Source organism: Podarcis erhardii, assembly GCF_964252035.2.
Source record: "Podarcis erhardii genome assembly, chromosome: 10".
NCBI classification, from domain to species: domain Eukaryota; kingdom Metazoa; phylum Chordata; class Lepidosauria; order Squamata; family Lacertidae; genus Podarcis; species Podarcis erhardii.
In genome coordinates, this window is record NC_138500.1 from 47,650,507 (window position 1) to 47,665,432 (window position 14,926).

The 14,926-nt window shown below is 41.9% G+C and overlaps 1 protein-coding gene and 1 long non-coding RNA gene across 2 annotated transcripts in view; both read right to left on the bottom strand.

Annotated features, from left to right (window-relative positions):
• The window catches only part of LOC309350924, a 215,457-nt gene that overhangs the window by 77,584 nt on the left and 122,947 nt on the right, over positions 1–14,926 (bottom strand). The window lies entirely within an intron of this gene.
• Positions 1–14,926, bottom strand: part of SRGAP1 (SLIT-ROBO Rho GTPase activating protein 1) — a 114,973-nt gene that overhangs the window by 52,615 nt on the left and 47,432 nt on the right. Inside the window, exons 2-3 of the mRNA XM_081877856.1 lie at positions 5,117–5,312; positions 2,508–2,670 (exon numbers count right to left, since the gene is read on the bottom strand). Coding sequence (XP_081733982.1) covers positions 2,508–2,670; positions 5,117–5,312 — 359 coding nt within the window. The remainder of the gene's footprint in view (positions 1–2,507; positions 2,671–5,116; positions 5,313–14,926) is intronic.

Genomic DNA, 14,926 nt, shown 5'->3' on the forward strand with positions numbered 1-14,926 from the left:
TATTCTGCAATGTAACTTTTTGTCTGATTTATACCACAATCCTATGCATGCTTACTCAGAAGTAAATCCCACTGAGTGCCCTGATGTTTAATGCCTAGTACTGCAGCCCTTGACATGTAAATATTATTTTGCATTGGATTACATATTCCAAATGCTGTTAGGAAACCGTAATCAGGAAGGCAAGAAACGTGGAGTACAGACAGATGGCGCATGCAATGTAAGTCTGACTTTCAGCTATGGAGTTATTTACATGTAGCTGAAGGGAGAAGCAGGGTGGATTTTTAAAAGTCTGATCTTCTGACAGCTGGAAAGCCCACTGGAAATGCCCAATCAGTGCTTGCTCTGCCATCTCTTCTGTATAAAAATGGAAAGCCAAAAAATATCTTCAAAAACTAGGCTATAGTTATATGGCTGATGGACATGCCATCATCTAAAAATACTTCTTTAGTTTGCAGAGAAAACAGAATAATATAAAAGGCAACATGCTGGAAGGCATCTAAGCTTGTGATATGGCAAACAGAGGTTCCTCTGACCTTGCTGCAAGTTTTGAAATAAACACAATTAATAGCTAACTACCGTATCTCCTAATTATAACACAGAAATAAAATAAAATAAAATGCCCCAATTCAGAGAGGCTGGGCACATATGTTTCTTCTTCTTCTTTCTTTGGAATACAAAGAAGAGTGTTGTACTTCACTATGTTGTGTAGCTGCAATGGAGCACAGAACTGAAGATCCCCATTTTAGAGCAATTCATTCTCTTTGCCTCAGGCATTTCACTCTGCCACATAATTTTATTATATTTTTATCCCTCTTTTCAGACTAGTATTGTGGCTCTCGGCAATGAGGAAGGGGGTACATTCTTCAAGCAGCAGGATTGTGTTGACATAAGAGAGAGTTCACACCCATCCACCACATGGTCCATTTAGTGAAAAATGGACACACACACCCTCAACCCATTTTATAATCAGATCAGAAAATGTGTATATACCAACTATAAGCACATCTGGTCTGGTCCTGAGGACAACATATACAGACTGTAGAAAACCCATAATAGTTTAATATATTGTCATCTGGACAATAAAGAGCAGCTGAAGTTTGTAGTAGTAGTAGTAATAATAATAATAATAATAATTTGCACCCGCCCATCTGACTGGGTTGCCCCAGCCAGTCAGCTTATAGCATAGCATGGAGGTTTCTTGCTTCAACCAGTTTTTTCTCAATTCTCTACAAATGGAATCTCTTTCAAGTAGTTTAAGAAGAATAGAGTATTATTCTACTTTGGTAGGTTGAATCTATGAACTTCCCTCCCTATTGTGAAGACGACAAATACATCTCTTAATAACAAAGTGTAGGGCTTATTTTTAACCCTTCCTGTATTTAAGAAAAACCTTCATCACGAAAAGCACTTTATGGTCTACATTTACAGTAAGAAATGCTGTCAGCGAGACAGTAATACCCTAATGGAGGATATTACATCCTCCTGCACAGTATTCATTGAAAAATTATGTATTTTAGGCTGCAATCCCACACACGCGTACCAAGGATTAAGTCTCACTCAACTCACAAGGGCTTACTTTTGAGGAAACATCTATAGAATTGCTTTAGGGCACAGCACTCTTAAATTGGGGGGAGAGTGAAGTAGTAGATTGTTTCCTAAGCCCTGTCAGCTAACACCAGCCACACATTTCTTTTTTAGACAGTAAGTTTTGCCTATCTTTTTGCAGTGGGTTTTAAAAAAAATATGGTAGATTCAAGTTGGGCTTTGCAGGGAGCGAAGGAGGTTTGGATAAACTAATAGCAGTAGATAGCTTGTAATACAGAGTTGTTCCGCCTGGCCTTTGGCTTGGAATCAACTTGATCCCCTCACCCTCTTTCCTTTTACCTTTCTCCTTCTGTGATGGAACTCCTATTTGGGGACTTCCCTGGCTTTTTTCTGGCCCACATAGGACCAGTCTGGATAGTTGGCCTTGGTGAAGATTTGACGTTTCCATCCCCAAATAGTTTTTGATTTGAGTTTCTACTGAAATGAGACTGCATTTTAATGTTGTACTTAATATTGTTTTTAAGTTGTATTTTAATCAATTGTTTTTACCTAGTGTTAGCCGCCCTGAGCCCGGTCTTAGCTGGGGAGGGCGGGCTATGAATAAAATTATTATTATTATTATTATTATTATTATTATTATTATTATTATTATTATGTGCCTGTGGAGCTTTCTTTCAATGGGTGTAAATGTGGCCTCTAGAATAGAAACACCCAGCTACTCACAGGCTCCACCCCATGCTGATTCCCTCCAGCTGGGATCTAGGGGCCAGGATTGCTCTCATAACTACCTGGATAGCTCAGTTGGTTACAGTGTGCTGCTGACAACACCAAGGTTACAGATTCGATGGGACAGCTGCATTTTCCTGCATTGCAGGGGGTTGGACTGGATGATCCTCGGGTTCCCTTCCAACTTTACAATTCTATGATTTCAAGATAAAACCCGAACGATCAAAATACAATACCTTCTTGAACATCCTTGTGGAATCTTCACTTATCTGCATAAATCGCATGATGACGTTGTTCAGGTAGATATCACTCAAGGTTGCATGATCTTTGCTTTCCCGTCTCACTTGGTTGAGGAGTAAATACCAGCAATTTACTGGAGACAGCAGATTCTGGTCTTTCCTGTTGAGTACAGCAGATATTTACATCATTTGTATTTGCTACCAGTATCAATAAGAACATGACCACAACAATTTATCTGTATAAGTACATTAAGGAATGGGTAACTTAAGGAAACATAACCAGAATTGTATTACTATATGCAGTAATAATTTCTTAACACTCTTTAAGCAACCACTGACAGTGAACATCAGGGCGACTGCAGGATTGCAAAAGGGATTATTACAATGCATATTTAAGGGTGATGGAGATTTTAATCTTTCATGGTTGTCCTCAACCAGGATATGTTAAGAATCTCAGATTTACTTGATAGGGGTTGTCTATTACATTAGTAATAAAACAAAAATATGCATTTTTAAAGATATAACCATTTAAATGACACTCTATTTGCCACCCGTTAGGGACGCAGGTGGCGCTGTGGGTAAAACCTCAGTGCCTAGGACTTGCCGATCGCATGGTCGGCGGTTCGAATCCCCGCGGCGGGGTGTGCTCCCGTTGCTCGGTCCCAGCGCCTGCCAACCTAGCAGTTCGAAAGCACCCCTGGGTGCAAGTAGATAAATAGGGACCACTTACTAGCGGGAAGGTAAACGGCATTTCCGTGTGCTGCTCTGGCTCGCCAGAGCAGCTTCGTCATGTTGGCCACGTGACCCGGAAGTGTCTGCGGACAGCGCTGGCTCCCGGCCTCTAGAGTGAGATGAGCGCACAACCCTAGAGTCTGTCAAGACCGGCCCATACGGGCAGGGGTACCTTTACCTTTACCTATTTGCCAGCATCATTTATATTCATGCAGGAAGTCACCAAACAACAAAGCAAGATGCTTCCAGTTGAACATTATAGCATGCAACTGGAAACAAGGACATATCTCGGGGACAGGATATCACCACACTCCACATCAGGTGGAAAGACTAATATATACTTTGGATGGTATGAATGAAAAGGAGCATAAAAAGACACACGATTGTTTCACGCTTCTGCTTTCTACACTCTGATTTCATGGAGGGAAATAATGGTCCCATCCACTACACTACTTCCCAACAACCTGGTTATAGAATTACTGCAGAAATAGTGTTTTGGTTAATGGAAATGTTGTAAATTTATGTACTACTTAAATTATAGCCAGCAGATACAGCTAGCACAGTCAATTAGATGGTGTTTAGGATGCATTCTAAACTTAAACCCATGACCCCCGCCAGGGCTTTATGAGAATGGCAGGGCCACTGCCACATTTGCAGAAGTGGAAGCAGTAACGTAGCTGCGCCGGCCTTGAGCTGCTGCCGTGATCAAGCCCAGATCGGCCATCATGCCATTGAATAACAGCAGCGTGACTTACTTGAGAGCCAACCATCCCAGACCAGATCAGTTCCACCTGTGAAACACCCTATTTCGGCACCTTCCACTGACTATTGCTGTCAGGCATCCTGCTGATGGCACTCCTGCCCTGCCTACATGTTTGATGGTGGAAAGATGTGTGTGATGAAGTGGCTGTTTGCATTACTGCATTGGTAATGTCTTACTCAGCTGAGCTGCCCAATCTACCCCCTTGCCCAGCTTAGTGCAAGAGATGGTTGGGTGGATCTGGCTGACAGGAACCTTGGGGATTCGGTATTTGGATCATTGTTTAGTGATCATAAACTCACAGAACGGCATCAGTCACTATCTTTCTACCTCATATCTCCTTCTCTCAAATGACAATCACAGATACCTCCCAGAGTTATCAGGAGGACTCACGTTAAAAATCAGAATGCAAATAAATGCACACTGCTGTTTTTAATACTATATAAAACTGATTCCTCCCCCCAGCAAAAAACAACAACTGATCCCCAAGTAATTTCATTTTAAGAAAAAAGCACTTAAACTACATTGAAATATCATGGTCTTGATCCAATTGGACTAGGAATAAGTCACATGCCTGCACACTTCCTCCTTGCCTGCCTGGTTTTACCCAATAGTTCTTGGTTTAAAGTCTCCCTCCAAGCTAGGACATGTAACCAGAATACAGTCTTTGTTTCACATTGAAAGGAGCCCTTAAAACCGTTTCCTCATTTGGAGATTCCAACTAAACATTAGGAAGAACTTTTTGACAGCAAGAGCTGTTTGGTAATAGAACAAACAACTACGTCAGATAGTGGTGTCCTCTCCTTCACTTAAGGTTTTTAAACAGAGGTTAGATGGCCATCAGAGATTATTTGGTCAGATGGTCGGAGATTATTTAGTTATGATTCCTGTATTGCAAGGGGCTGGACTAGAGGATCCTCTGGGTGCTTTCCAACTCTACAATTCTATGACATCATAAGAAACTGATTTATTTTTTTAAGGAAACCAGGATATATTTGCCAAAGCCAGGTGGGCAGGCACATAGCTTGTTCCTACTCCAATGAACCATGGCTTATCAGACTAAGATTACAATATCTGAACTAGACTACTGAGTGTATAAGGTTTCTTGGCTCACTTGTATTGTTGATGGTCCTTAGTACTTCTTGTTTTCGCCATGAACCTTTCTGCTAATTTTTCTAAATTGCGAGAATATTCAGTCTCTATTTCCGCTTTTTTGCGAAAGAAATCTTGCAGGTCTTGAAGAAGTTGCACCCTCATCTCCGTCTGCTGCTCCAGACATTTCTGTTGCTCTATTAGCTGAGCTCGAATCTCTGGAAAGAAACACACAGAAGGTGACAAATTAAGTATTAACGCAACAACCCTCCCTGCAAATAATATTTTATAAAATCATGAAGGCACTGCATTATACTTTTACCACACTGTACATTACACCATTGAGCAAGAATCACATTACAATATGCTAGCACACTCAGCCTGTCCAGAATATGCCCCCCCCCAGAAGTTAACTGGGGCTGGTCATAGGAAACATGTTGCATTTGTGTTAGAAAGACATCACTGGTTCCCAGTTAGTTCCCAGGCATGATTAAAAGTGCTGGTTTTAAACTTTAAGGAACATCTTTTAAATGAACATAAATTCCCTTGTGTGTTCTGGTCATCCCCAAAAGTCCTGTTTTGAGTACCAGATCCAGTGAAGTTTGTTTGGTGGCTAGGAGTAGAATTTGTTCTCCCAATTTGTGGAGAGCCCTCCCAGAGGATTTTGTTGAGCTTACTCTTATTTTTATCCCACAGGAGACAGGACTGGTTTCATTCTAGAATGATTTCAAGTAAGTTCAATTCTCAAGCTTTATTCCTGTTTTAATAGGTGTGGAAATCTCTTACTTTTGATGGGGGGATTATGGTTGTTATTATTTTTTCTTTGTCAGCTTTCAAAGGAAATTTCAAATTCTGTTTTTATGTAGTTTTTAGTGCATTTGAGTTACACCTTTTGAGTCCTATCATGGAAAAAAGACCAGGTTAAAATGAAAATAAACAAACGGTGAGTGGCTTAATGGTCTTAAGAAAAATGGGTTGGCACTGAAGAAGTGCAAGCAAGTGCCAACTAGATGTTTTAAAAGACACAGAGCTCCACATCTCTTTTTCTTCACTTCTTTATAGCATCTAACACAAACAACATGTGACATGCCATTGCACTGCATGGTTCCTTTCCTCATATCATTTGCAGAGGGCAGAGGAATGCATAGTGCAATGAATGTCACATGCTGTTTGTAATTACAGTGGTACCTCGGGTTACATATGCTTCAGGTTACATACGCTTCAGGTTACAGACTCCGCTAACCCAGAAATAGTACCTCGGGTTAAGAACTTTGCTTCAGGATGAGAACAAAAATCGTGCTCCAGTGGCGCAGTGGCAGCAGGAGGCCCCATTAGCTAAAGTGGTGCTTCAGGTTAAGAACAGTTTCAGGTTAAGAACAGACCTCTGGAACGAATGAAGTACTTAAACCGAGGTACCACTGTACGTACAAGGAAGCAAGAGAAACGAGACACAAAGTGGGTGGCAGCTCCAATCTAGTTTGGCCTGGAAGTGCATGAAATACATATACAGTGATGGATTTATCCCCTTTATACAGACTGGAAAGGGGGAAAAACAAACACGTGCTTTGCATTTCCCACTACAGTTTCATCCTGCAATCTGGCACACAAACACACATTAGCATCTGGGATCCTTTATTTAGCACTCATATTTCTGTAGCAACCGAGTGCTAAGTATGTCTTTGATTACACGAGACCACCTAAAATTAAACCATTAGGAATGCTGTTGCCATAAAACATATTTTATTTTTCATTTCTTTTCAAACACAATTGAAACACCCAACAGGGTAGAGGAGAAATTATAAAACTAAAGATTCAAATCATTTTCCTCCATCTCTCTCCCCCCCCCCACTCTACTGTTGTCAAGCTCTGTGGATACTGGCCTCATTGGTCCAAACTTAATTATATGTGTATAATACACACACACACACACACACACACACACACACACACACACACACACACAAATACACACAAATACATACCCCGCCCATCTGGCTGGGTTTCCCCAGCCACTCTGGGCGGCTCCCAACAGAATATTAAAAACACGATAAAACATCGAACGTTAAAAACTTCCCTAAACAGGACTGCTTTCAGATGTCTTCTAAAAGTCAGATAGTTGTTTTATTTCCTTGACATCTGAAGGGAGGGTGTTCCATAGGGTGGGCACCACTACCAAGAAGGCCCTCTGCCTGGTTCCCTGTAATCTCACTTCTCGCAGTGAGGGAACCACCAGAAGGCCCTCAGTGAACTGAGTGAACTGGGATTAGAGTGAATTGAGATGTGCATATTGCAATGACTGAAACACCAAGCAGTCACACTTCCAGGAGCAAAGCAGCTTGTAGTTCCAAACTCTAGAGAGCTTTCCCATATCACCTGCCATCACCTGAAGCACAATATTTCTCTGTGGAGGCAGCTGACACAATTCAGCTGTAAGTCACTTAGTGATGAAACACGGAGTAACACTCATTAATGTATTAATCAACAGCGTGCGCAGAAACAGATCCAGCTCCTCCCCTGCTTATCCCTAGCTTGGCACCTGCCCTTGATACTTCTGCCTACTCTCAGCTTTCAACACTGCATGCCTGTCTTGCATGTCTACCGTGTATCCTTATTGTTCTGATTTATCTTTGGCTTTCTGAATCTTAAGTCAGAATTTCGCTCAGGCAGCTCCTTCAGCACTCTCGTTTTAGGTTATTTGAGCAGACTGGTTGCTCAGCAGGTGCTGAAAGCATTGTTTATAACCTGCAGTGCACCTGGAGAAAGACATTCCTATGGGAGTATTACAGCATTCCCTTGGTTTCTCTTCTCTTATATTCCCTATTGCACTAGGAACTGGGAGACCAGTGTCCAAAAATCCCCATTCTGCCATGAAGTTCACCGGGTGGCAGTCAACTAAGTTTTACTTAGACCTACTGAATTTAACAGAGCTAACTTAACCATGCACATTAATTTCAAGGGTTGTACTTGAGTAAAATTAGTTGGAGACCACTCATTGTCTCTCCGCCTAACCTACCTCACAGGGTTGTTGTGAGGATAAAATGAGGAAGGAAATAACCATGTACTGCATGCCACCTTCAGGTCCTTGCAGGGAAGATGGAGTATAAATGTAATCAAATAAAAATAAAAATAAATGGTTGCAGAATGTTAAACTAGCTTACAAAAACATATACCAGCTGAAATAACGTGACTTTTTTTGGGGTGGGGTGGGGTCTGATAACCTGTTTTTCTTTAAATGCTGACACAACAAAAAGCAAACTACAGAGCCCTGTCATTACTAACGGTAAACACCAAATTACTGCTAATTACTATGGGGATTTTATGGACCCAGAATTATGTTTAACTCCACCAAGACGACTGTATTCCCATCAACCATTCCACTTACCAGCAAAACAAAATCCTATGAGTATTCCTACCCTCTAAGAGCCTGAAAGCAACAGAAGCTTGCTGTGAGTGGTTGTTTACATAGTAATTATCATCTATGACTAGGTGCTCTCCAAGAGCTGTGTGATGCACCTGAATCTCCTTTTATTGTGCTAGCCCAATGGATCTGTAAAAAGATTTTGTAATAGCAGAGTCATTTAGCATCTGGTAAGCAGCAGTAAAGTGTGCTTGCTCATTCATCGTACATACAAGCTCAGTCCAGTCTAGCCTGACACACATTCTGCCTCTAGGACCTTAATATTTATGCTGCAACCCTATACACACTTATAGACACTTACTCTGGGAGTGACACTGAACACAATGGGCATCACTCCCGAGTAAACATGAACAGAAATGCATGGTTAGTTTGTGTGTGTGTGTAGATTAAATTCTGTTACATTCATTTGCCAGATTGTCCCATGTGGTGGCAAAAACTAAAACTTATTAGCTGAATATTAGCTTACACAACTATTTAAATACAAGTGGCTTCAGTCCTGCAATGTATTACACATATGGAATAGGGACTGCTGGAAGTCAATCAGACTTGATAATTCTGAGGCAAAGATGATTATCATGTTCGATGGTCTGAAAGCAATCAGCACACAAACTAAGCATGGAGTATTCTAGGCATGGAGTTTCCCAACCTGGTGCCCTCCAGATGTCATAGCACCAGATTGCTAGCTCCTAAACATCTAGAAGACACCAGTTTCGGGAAGGCTGAACCACCTGCTGGTCTTGATTGTTTGAAGACCTACTTTGTCTCTAGGACTGTTGTGGCCTACATCTTCAGGCCGCAGCTAGTAGTGTTAGTGGTATTCACCAACTTCACCTTGTGGCAAAGATTCAAATTCCTGTCCTGGGTTTGGATCCAGCAACCATCAAACTTGCCTTTATAATAAATGGTCCAGGAAACTTCAGGGCCTGTAAGCACTAACAAGTCAGACATCATTTCTGAGGGGCTGTATAAGGATTATTGGTGGCTTTCTCGCTTCAAAAAGTTTCTTAGCTGAATGTGGTACACCTACTGTGCTTAGTACTCCTGAAACAGACTGCTACATTATCTTTCTTTCTAATTTTGATAACTTGGTTTTCAACCCATATTTACATTGGCCTAAAGGCCACAAAAGTTACTAGCCTGCAAAAAAGAAAAGAAGGCAGGGAAGGAGGAGGAAGTATTGTCCTGCTGGAGGCTGCAAAAGAAGGAATGGACAACTTCAATACAGCAGCTCCTTGCATTTCTATTCTGGGCATGGGGAGGGCTTCCCTCCTCTGGTAGCCCACTTGGTTTCTATTCTGTGCCCAGAGGCGAACAGAGTGATTCATCCCTCTTCTGCCAGCTCACTCACTCACTCACTCACTCACTCACTCACCTACATGCAGTTTCTTGTCGCCTTGGGCTACCAGGTGTGTGCTGAAATATGAGGTTGAGTTATATATACTGTACCACCATACACATACTTATCTTCTCAACTCATTTCATGCGTCTATTATGTAGAGTTGGCCATGGCCTATGAAAGGACTTGCCCAAGTAAACCAGTCAGTCGCTGGAGGTCCACAGAACTACTTTTATTTTTGTGGCTGCAGACAAATGCAGCTACTCTTCTGAATTAAATATGGATCTTGTATCCCACAAAACCAAATGGATCCTGGCACGCAAAATCCAAAATGGTTGCCTAGACTATATTAAGATGCTACTCACTAAGGTATATTAGGAGTGCCAAAATGCTCCATGTAGCTGCAGGAACCTTTGGGTGTTTTTATTGTTGTTGTTCTTGGCTATTCATAATTACAGCTGATAGTCATTTGGCTGCCTACACCCAGAGGCATCTGAATTGATGGCACTCTGCCTGCCCACAAGTTGGTAGGCCTGAAACATCACAGCGGCAATGCTGAGTTACAATTTGGGAACCATCCCCCCTGCAGAAACTGGCCATCTGTGCCAGCAATTAAGTGCTGGCATTACATCTGTCCTTCATGTTGATCACACAGAAAAGTCTGTATTCTGCTCTCTGGCTGGTGGGATCTGGGAACTTGAGGTCAAATCAAGGGAAGGAACAGAGTCTTCTCTTGCACTGTCTTGATTTCAAAGTGTCACTGCCCAAACAAAGCAGAGATGCATTCTAATATCCTTTCATATTTATCTTCAAATTCTCAGCTTGAGGTAAGAGCTTGGGTATCAATAAAAAGCAACGTTTTTGCTCTCTTGCATTCACACTGGAAATGAAACTGGAGTAGGTGAGATGGAGTAATGCTGCATGGAGAGACCCTTTCATAGTCACTGCTTCCATGCCAGTTAAACTCTGTTCCCTCCTTAATTTCACAATGGCTGCACTGCACTCAGGTAGGTACGATATAATGCACTATCAGCAATGTTCAGAGACATAGTGGACTAGAATGCAGCCTCCTGTTTTGTCTAGTGAAGATATACTTTTGGATATGACGAACACATAAGAGAACAATCCTCCAGAGATATCTTAGGCTCCCGTCAAGGTCAGAACTATCAGAACTCTTGACAACTGTTGGAAGGAAAGCTGAAAAGGCAGAGCTACTACAGTATTATAATCAAATCCCTGTAGAAACCTCTGCCTACAGCTAACGTGGCTGAATTGCAATAGATGCCTAGCAAACACAGGAGAGCAGTCAAAATGTACTTGACAATCTGCTTTCAGTTGTGAGGTGCTTTAGAATTAATATCTATCTATCTATCACCCCTCTTATGCTCTGAGAGTTCTAAAAGCAGGAGAGAAAATTACTTCAATAACTCTCCTTCAAATGACTCTTCGCCCCCCCCCTCCTTTTTTTGTAGCACTGTTAAAAATACCAAGCACTTGGAAATCTTTTGACAAGACAATCTTTTGGAGGACAATCTTCCACTCCTCTGCAGTGGTGTGCCGTAAGATTGATTTACATTTATTAAAATATTTAACATATTTTGCTGCTGGTTCTATTCTCTCCAAGGGATAGATACTAAATCCTCTGCATTTGAGGCACACTGCCAAAGACAATTAAAATAAAAAGGGTAAATAATGGCAAAGAGACGAGACAAATCATACTGCATAAAGCAGTCTTAATGACAGAGCAATGACACTAGGTATAAAATAAATTATCAGGGAAGCTAAGAAATTATTAAAGTCACTATGAAGCACCAGTGAGACCAAATTTGCAAAACTTCCCTAAGCACTTCAGTCAGGGTTGTTTTAATCAGTGCTTGAGGTGGCAAGCCTATGCAGCCTTAAAGCCCAATTAAACATAGTGGGACTTGCACCTCGTGTTGGATTATCAGACTGCAACCTTTAACCACAACCTGTGGGACCAGCTTCCAAGTAAAATGTGTTTAGGGTCATGATCTTTTTTCTTTTTTTTTAATCGGGAGCCTAAGGCTGAAATACGAAGCATGCTTCCCTGGGATGAATGCCAATCAATTCTATGAGTGAGCTGCTCTGAGGCTTTACAATATGGGGGAGGGGGGCAGTTCCAATTGCCTCCCCCTACCTGCAGTGCCTCCAACACATCCCATAGTATTCTAGAGGGTCTCCAAGAGTGGCTTTGGAGGGAGCATAGGGCCAGTGTTAGAAATTAGCTATAAGGCCAGCCTAACTGGTATCTGAAACATGGTGCTATTATCATCAGATTTCTTTAAGTTCAGCATGGAATGTCAACCTATTTGCTAGAAAAGCTACTCTTTATGGACCATAAGGCAGAATAATGTATCGGGTATTGTTCACACTAGTAGCTTGAAACTCTGCAAGGTGGTGGGTTTCCAAGTTGCTTTTTCTCCTGCCACATCATAACAGGAGCAGAGATGCCTTCACCCAGTGATTTCTTCTGAGTAAAGCTTTCATCTGCACATGCGCTGTTCACACCACAAGAGAATCACGGCTTCCATTTTCAAATCAGATGGAAGCTGGTTTGAGGGGAAGTGCGTCAAAGAGGAGTATTTCTTGAAAAGCCACAAGATACAGAGGGACATTCTCCCTTGAGGGAAAAGCCTTCTCTGGTAAGAAACAATATCTAAGACACAGAAGAATGAGGATCGATCAACAGTCCTAGGTATTTTTGAGGTTTCATGAATCCTTTGATATGAAAGAAGCAAGACAGCTCTTGAACATGATACAGGATTGCTTCATTGCCAGGATTTGGGACAGGGATGAAGGCAGACATCTGATGTTTCATATGGGAAAGATTGTATTAATTTGTTTGTTTCTGTTGCTACAGCCTAAGGTCCCAGTGTGGGATGCAGCATTAAAACACAACATTAAGATAAATAAAACAAAACAATTTAATGCACCATCTCTATCTCATTAATCCAAAAGTATAGCTTTTGCATTGGGTTGGACTTGTGCATCTTATCTCCCTCCCCAATTCCTTCTTGTTCAAATTATGTTTTCCCCAGGACATGGGACTTGGGCTAAACTTTCAAATATGCAGAAATGCATACTGAACTCCATGCACACATGGATGGGTATGTTGGATTAAAGGTTTCTTTTATTATGGGATGATAATCTCCTAGCCTAAAGCACTTGCAAATGGTTCCGCCAGACACACTGTTACAGACTTCCCCCTATGATTATCTTACAGACACAAATCCAACATCAGAAGCAGCAATATTCAAAAACTAGTAAGGCAGCATTTCAACCACCCAGGATGCTCTGCTAGTGACCATAAGATGGACATCCCAGAACCAAGGAACTTCAAAGAGAGACTGCATTGTGAAACTGCTGATTTACAATTTATCATGAAGTTTAATTCTACTAACTGTGGTTTGAATCAGGAGAACAGGTTTTTTACTCACTACAAGTGATAATTAGTTTACCAATGTCTGTGAATGGTCACTGTCAAGCTCTAATGTAATTGTCTCTGTACTTTTTTTGCTGACTCTACTGCTTACAGTTCCCCCACATGCCCACCCATGCGCAAACATACCTGCCACTTAGGGTAACACTCCATGCATCTGATGAAGTGGACTTCAGCCCATAAACGTTTGTGCCACATGAAATTTGTTGGGTCTTCGATGTGCCACAAAACTCTCTTGTTGTTTTCAAACACACACGTTTAACTTTTATTGATGTAAGAAATGAGAACTGGGGGACTCAGACATTGAGCTGACCTCATTATAGTTGTGCATACCACCAGCTTTGCATTTAAGAAGCCTGTGGCAGGAGCAGTGGCGGAGCAAGCTGATTGGGCACCTGGGGCGGCGTGCGTGCCCTGTGACATGGGGCGGGGCCAGCCACCCATGGGGCGGGGCCATGCGGGGCAGGACGCTCTGCGGGGCCTCCAAGGAGTCTGCCTGCCTCCTCCTACTCAGCCGCCCTAGAGCTGAGGGAGAGGCGGCGGGCAGACCGTTTGGGGCAGTGCGAAGCCTGCAAGCGCCCAAGCCACCGCGTCACTCCCAGGAGAGACGTGTGGCTCAGGCACGCTGCAGGCCCCGCGGTGAGTGCTACCCGGCATTTTGTCACTCCCCTCAGTGGTGACACCCGGGGAGACCCACCCCCGCTGCACCCCACTTCCTCCACCCCTGAGCAGGAGAACAATTAAAATTGCCTCATGGAAGAAATCAGAATCTTTTAGAAATGTTGTTTTGGGGACTGGAGATATGTAACTAAGTTAAAATAAAACAAAACACCACAATATAACTGCTTCCTTGGAAACTAATAATAAGTTCTGCCCTGAAAAAGCAGAAAGTTTTACACAATTTGGATAATACAGTACAAGTATAGGAGCCACGTTACAGCAGAAACTAGTGGCTTTTAGATGCTCACTGCTGCTTATGAGAACTGTAGTGTTTTTAAAGAATAAAACCCCCCTGTAATATTACAGTTTGCTTGATAAGTTTGAAAGCACAACTGAACTGTAGCACACATTTAGAAGGCAATAACAAACCTAACTGCAATTGAGACGTATTTTATTTTAAACTTCCTCAGAAATCCCAGTAACTGTAGTGAGATTTGCTTAGGAAGAAATCAGCATAAAACCATGCCCTTCTCTGATTATTTTAAATATTTAGGGCTGACAAATCTGCCATGCTTTCAGAATTATAAAATACTGTACTTTTATTAACTTAATAAAGATGTTGCAAGACTTGAGTGGTTTCTGAGTCAGAAAGCCAGGTTCTGAACTCATTTAGAGTCTAAAATGAAACATGAAGGCTAGGTTTGGACAGTCCAAAAATGGCTGCTGAGAGGATAAAGGAGCTGGTGAGAGGATGAAACACTTTTGATTATTGTTGGGAAGGTGCTTAATTCTAGCTTCCCACTGCTAGGGAGCTTAAATTGGATTGAGGAGCCTATTTAATTAAATGTAGCTTTCATTGTTATAAGGGAAGGAGAGGATGTCCCCCTTGGGTGCTGGAGTTAATGGCATACACAGGAAAAGAAAGATTTAGTATCCAGAGCTTGAGTTTTTATGACAC